Here is a 6240-nt window from a genome sequence, read left to right as displayed (position 1 = left end):
GAGACTAAAGCTTCTCACGTGCCTGGGCTGTTTTGGACGTTCAACGCCAGGCTGTAACCTGTTTCTGGCGTTGAACTCCAGCTTGTAACGTGTTTCTGGCGCTGGACGCAAGACTGTAACATGGAACTGGCGTGTCAATTGGATGTCTACTTTCCAACGCAATTGGAAGTGTGTCAATTGGACTCCTGTAGCTCCAGAAATTCCATTCCGAGTGCAGAGAGGTCAGGATCCAACAGCATTAGCAGTCCTTTTTCAGCCTGAATCAGATTTTTGCTCAGCTCCCTCAATTTTAGCCAGAAAATACCTGAAATTACAGAAAAACACACAAACTCATAGTAAAGTCCAGAAATATGAATTTTGCCTAGAAACTAATGAAAATAAACTAAAAACTAACTAAAACATACTAAAAACTATATGAAATTAACCCCAAAAAGCGCATAAAATATCCGCTCGTCATTAACCCGGTCCCACATAAGTAAAATGTATAAAATAGCTAAAAAATTAAAGATTAACAGTTAAAAATATATCTCCAATAACATTTTAATAAACATTAAATCTCAAATCCTAAAAATAAGTAGTAATACGAGAATAAACATAAAATTTAGTACTATTAGTCTATTACATGAACAACTCAATTTAACATAATGAAAATAACAATTCATGGATTATATCCAAGGAGTAACTTCAAAGTCTGGATATCTTTCTTCATCTGACAAATCTGGAGCTACATGTTGATTGGTTTCATTCTGATTTGCATTTTCCACAGAAGTATTATTAGCTTCACCATCATTTCGATCGTCTTCCAGATTCAATTCATCTAGCATTTCAATAATGTTTCACAAATCATAATCAATAATAAGGCAAAATATTTGGTTAAAGCATTACAAAATCATCCCTAACAACAACATACCCAAATCATCTAAAGCTTATTGAAGAGACATATTTGCAAGATCATTCCGTAAAGCATCAACTTCTTCAGGAGTTAAAAATGGTGGTGAATCTTCCATTATCCATTCCGAATGATCCTCAAATGCATCAAGACAAATTGGATCATAACTTTGCTTTCTCATTCGGTTTCTATGTTATCAATTAACTTGATTATTCTTATTATGACTAAAAATTTTAAATAATTCCTTCAAGAAAGAATAATAAAAAGTACCTTTGTTGTAGCCTTAAGTTGTAATGAACATAAACAAGATCATTAAGCTTTTGATGCTCTAACCGATTCTTTTTCTTTGAGTGAATGTGTTCGAAAATGCTTCAGTTACGCTCACAACCTGAAGAACTGCAAGTTTGACTCAAAACACGAATTGCTAACTTTTGCAGGTTTGGTGCTCCACATCCATAAGATTCCCACCATTGATCTTAACATAAAAAGAAAACAATCACAATCATAAAAATCAAATCTTAAACATATCACAATCATAAAAAACTAATTTTAATACAAAATTTACCAGGCATCACTGTGCTTCGCTCACGTATTGCAGACTGTCTCCCAAAGTCTCCTTCAGCATTCTTAAAGATTTTCTTCTCACTTGTCAATTTAGTAATCAAATCAGCATCACCGTAAGCATATCTCTCAATCACATCTAGTAGGCCAAAAATTGTTTCTTTGTGCTTGTCAAATTCTGCAGAATTAAATTGAAAAGCTGGATTTAACCAATAACCAGCAGCATGAAGGTTTCTTTTAAGTTGTAAATTCCAACGTGAATCTAAAATCTTCAAATAAGGTTCAACAACCCTCTTTCTTTTTTGAAACCTCTTCACCATGTCTTCCCTAGCCTTATACATAGCTTGATAAAAGAAACCCATTGCAGCTCTATCTTTACTATCCACAATACGCAATACATGAACAAGTGGCTCCGTAAGCTTAACAATATCAGTGCATTGATTCCAAAATTTAGAATCTAAGACTTGATCCACAAACTTTTTTGCTTTGGCTTCTTTAGAGTAAGCTGAACTTGTCCATTCTCTAGATGTCACCATAGCTCTCAATGCATCCTTTTGAGCCAAAATACTTTGCAAAGCAATAAAATTAGTGGCGAATCAAGTTGGAGCTGGACGAAGTATTTCTCGGCCGCCTGTGAACTACCTCATCAAGTACAAAGGATGGCAGTGATTATAGATATACTTCGTAATCATTGAAGCTTGTGACACAGTTTCAGTCACTTCCACAAACTTTCCAATATCCTGCAACATCAGATTAATACAATGTGCCGCACAAGGAGACCAATACAATCTAGGAAACTCTGATTCCAACAACCTTCCAGCAGCAACATAATTTGCAACATTATCCGTCACTACATGTACAACATTCTCAGGACCAACAAATAACACAACATCCCTAAGCAACTTAAACAAAGCCTCAGCAGTTTTCGAGATATGAGAAGCATCAACTGACTTTAGGAAAATAGTTCCTTTAGGACAATAAACCAAGAAATTAATTAAAGTACGCCTACAACGATCAGTCCATCCATCAGCCATGATAGTACATCTAGTTTGTTTCCAAATCACACGATAACCTTCAATCATCTTCTTTACATCTTTAACCAATTTACTCAACAAATATCCACGAACTCTTTGGTAATTTGGCCCTTTATACCCTGCACCCATATTTGCGATAGCATCGATCATCGGCTGATAATAAGCTGAATTAACCGCATTGAATGGCACAGAGGCATCCATCATCCATCTTGCAATAGCAATATCACACTTCTCCACAATTTCTTTGCTTTAGAGAACACTTTTAATACTTGGTTGAGCTCCAGGTGTTGCTGCCGGTGGAAAAAAGGATTGTAGTCCCTTGAGTTATTTTCCAACTCCCTTTCTAGAGCTAGGTGCTGGAATTCTTGATGCTTGTTGTTGTCGCATCTCATTACGTTCAATCTCATCAAATTCCCTTTCAACATCATCACAAGCACCATAACTTTCTGCATATTCTTCTTGAGTTTTCTTTTTCTTGGTTCGAAGATCTTCAATGTTTTGGGAGAATTGGTGTCTCACCGCAGTTGGCACCTTTCGACATGCCTCAATATCTCCACCTTTTCCAGCCAAATGATGCTTAACCCGGTTAATTCCTCCACCCCTAATAAGCTTCTCGCAATAAATACATACCAGAGCAGTTTTTCCTTTATCCAAAACTTGTTTACAATGGCCCCATGCAGGATCAATTTTTCCTCTGTTACTATTTTTTTGGGTTCCAATTGTTGGATCAGGAGTTGATCCTTGTTCCTGAGAAGTTGGTGTTGGTGTTTCTGATGGTGTATTTGATGAAGCCATCCTAAATTCCTAATCAACCAGGGTCCAGGACTAAATGACTAACAATACACAACAACAATCCACTAACTACTAAGAATAATATCCAACAGCAACCAACAATTCACAATCAACAAACTGAAGTACTGAACAGAAATAAAAAAAATCAAAAAACATGAGAGATCAAACAGAAAAAACATGTGGAAGTGTTCATGTTCTCATCTGCCCACATACCAAAATCAAACAGAAATCAAACTATCAAACATATGTAAACCACCAATTAAAAAATTAACTTCAAACATATGTAAACTATCAAACATGTTCTCATCTGCCCGCATACCATAATCATTAATCAATTAACTTCAAAAAATAAAAAAATTAAAAATACTTACCTGCACGGCTGCACGGCTGGACCCTGGACCTGGAGGGATGGAGCGACGAGCGTCGAGCAGAGAAGAGGGAGACCTTGAGCGAGGAGCGACGAGGAGGCGACTTCAATGTTCAATCTTCCATGGACGGGGTGAGTGGCGCACTGCTCTGGATGCGGTGGTGAGGTGAGTGCCGCGTGGTTGAAGGCTTGAAGTTGAATGGGGTGACAAAGTGGCTGAAAGCCTGAAGCTGAAGCAGAGTAGGCGAGTAGCAGGGGATGGAGTCATGGTGCCATGGTGATGGTGATGGTGGTCTCTCAACTCAAACCATTTGGGTATGGGAAGGGAAAGTGGGAAACAGGGGAAGGGGATGGAGGCTAGGGTTACATCATTGAAACAACGTCGTTTTCCATTGCAGAAAAAAAAAATTTTTCGAACCGGTCCGAGTTAAACAAAACCCGCCGGTTCACTGATTCTGATCAAACCCGGCCGGTTCAATACGGGTCTCGCCGGTTCAACTCCTTCTTCGGTTCGATGTCTCACCCGGACCGGTTATAGCACCGGTTCGCTAGTTTTTCGGTCCAACTGGCCGGGTTGGTCCGGTTCTAACAACACTAGTTGAGGTTATACTTTGCTTCTTGGTATTGAATTTTTCTTTTTTGATATTTTTACATACCAAGTACTTGTGAATTGCCTTTCAGGCATTTTAAATATTTTGAATTGCATGATTTGGCCACCATGTGATTTGAATTCTTTACTTTGACTAGGCAATTTTTAATGTTAGATGATGTGCATTTATCTTAATGCATTGTGTTGCTTGATCATATGCATCCGTATGTTATGCTTATGCCTTAATGACATGTTAACCCTTAATTATTTAACTATATGCTCTACACATACTTGAAACTAGTCATTTTGGCATAATACTTCGTTTGTGAAATTAGATTGTAAGTTCACCTAGGGATATCTTTTTAAAATTCTTAAGCTATATGGATCATGCTTGCTATGTGATCGATTTTCACTTCTATCTCTATTTTTCTAAGTTTCATAGCAACCATGTTTCCCACTTCATGTTAATTAGGTAATGCAAACAAACTTCAATGTGTGTGATTGTTTGATGTGTGAGTTCTATATTTCATTTGTTTTATTGAATTCTCTTGCACATCAACCAATGTCCATTCTTCATCCATTTCACATTTGCTTGATTCTTGCTTGAGTACTTGCATACTTCTTCATTACTTGTTTGTTTATCTTAACCTACAAGTTTTCTTTGAAGTATCTCAAGCACACTATAATGAGTGAAGTGTATATTTCTTTTATAATTGTGACATAGCTTTTCATGCTAGTGTGTGTGTTCTAAACCATGCGCAAACTTAGAACTCACACACTTGTTTCATTCATGCCACAAACTGATTTACTCACTTCATTTTAGTGATCAACACCTCATTCCAACAATCTTTGCTTCCTTGTTTTTGCATTTAATCGTCTTACTATCCTGTTTTCTATCTTTCAGGATAATTCATCATAGGCAAAAAGGGAAGCGAAAGAAAGAACACGTAGCAGCCGGTTGATCCACCAGCTGAAGGTGGCAATCCGTGAAGTTGCCATACCCCCTTGCTTATCTCTGAATGCACCAAGGACGATGCAAACTTTTAAGTGTGGGGAGGTCGTCCGATTAATCGGCCGATTTTTTGTTTTGGGTGAAAATTTCTAATCCAAACACTTTCACATTTCATTTTTTCTTCTTCTTCTATTACTAGGTCTTTTAGAATTTTTAGTTGCATTTTCTTGGGTTACATATATATATAATAAGCGTAGTCAAAATAATGAAAATTTTCAAGAAATTTATTGATAGGGCACCCCCAATTGATTTGAGTAAATTTTTTTTTCATTGAACGTGCTTGAATTATATATTGTGGAACATGTTTTTGAGATAAGAACACATAAGCTTGTGAGTTTTTTAGCCTAATTGTGTGGTTGCATCATATAACTACTATTTTCCTTCTTGTGTGTTATTTTCTCTCTATGATTGTAATATTTGATTTGTTTGATTCTTTATATCCATTATTTTGTGTATGAATGCGTTTATATGATTGAGGCCTTTATTTCATTTGAGCTCACTTACCGAAATGGCCTTACTCTTTTATCCATCCTTGTTAACCAATTTTGAGCCTATTTAATCCCTTTTTGTTCTTAATTTTAGCACATCACTACCCCTAAGTAAAAATAATAAATGTCCCTTGTTTGGATCTTTGATTAGCTTAGACAAGTGAGAGTGTATATCATTTTAAGTATGGGAAATTTTGGAACATTGGTTGAGATAAAAGTGTATTTTTGAGTTCTCATTAAAAAAATCTTGGAAGTTGGGTACACACTTATACATTAAATATTTAAACCATATGCATTCATCTTTTGTACATATTATGTTTAAAAAAAAGAGAAAAAAGTAATAAAAAGGGGACAAAATACCCCAAAGTAAAGTAATAATAATAATGCATATGTGTTATGGTTGAAAAGAATACATGAGTGTGTGAAAAAAAGTGAGAATTATGGGTAGCTAGGTATTGTATTGGAATTGTATAGGTTGTTATATGTGTTTGGTGAGAGCTTAGGTTAA

General features: G+C 36.2%; 1 protein-coding gene across 1 annotated transcript; it reads right to left on the bottom strand.

The window, feature by feature from the left end:
• Nucleotides 1-665: 665 nt before the first annotated feature.
• Nucleotides 666-1986, bottom strand: LOC140180107 (uncharacterized). The gene is made up of 3 exons (XM_072220503.1): nt 1455-1986; nt 1269-1364; nt 666-817 (listed from the first exon to the last, which is right to left on the bottom strand). The coding sequence occupies exons 1-3, from the start codon at nt 1984-1986 to the stop codon at nt 666-668; spliced, it is 780 nt and encodes a 259-aa protein (XP_072076604.1).
• Between the last annotated feature and the right edge of the window lie 4254 nt (nt 1987-6240).

Source organism: Arachis hypogaea, chromosome 16, assembly GCF_003086295.3.
Source record: "Arachis hypogaea cultivar Tifrunner chromosome 16, arahy.Tifrunner.gnm2.J5K5, whole genome shotgun sequence".
Classification (NCBI taxonomy): domain Eukaryota; kingdom Viridiplantae; phylum Streptophyta; class Magnoliopsida; order Fabales; family Fabaceae; genus Arachis; species Arachis hypogaea.
Note: the sequence above shows the minus strand (reverse complement) of the source record. Positions and strands in the feature narration are given on the sequence as shown.

Excerpts from the sequence above, each read along its gene's own strand:
- LOC140180107 (XM_072220503.1), bottom strand. The coding sequence starts at position 1,986 with ATGGTGACATCTAGAGAATGGACAAGTTCAGCTTACTCTAAAGAAGCC. Across the intron at positions 1,365-1,454 it reads GCGAAGCACAGTGATGCCTG|ATCAATGGTGGGAATCTTAT; the intron begins GTAAATTTTGTA and ends TTTTATGTTAAG. Across the intron at positions 818-1,268 it reads CAGTTCTTCAGGTTGTGAGC|ATGAATTGAATCTGGAAGAC; the intron begins GTAACTGAAGCA and ends TTGAAATGCTAG.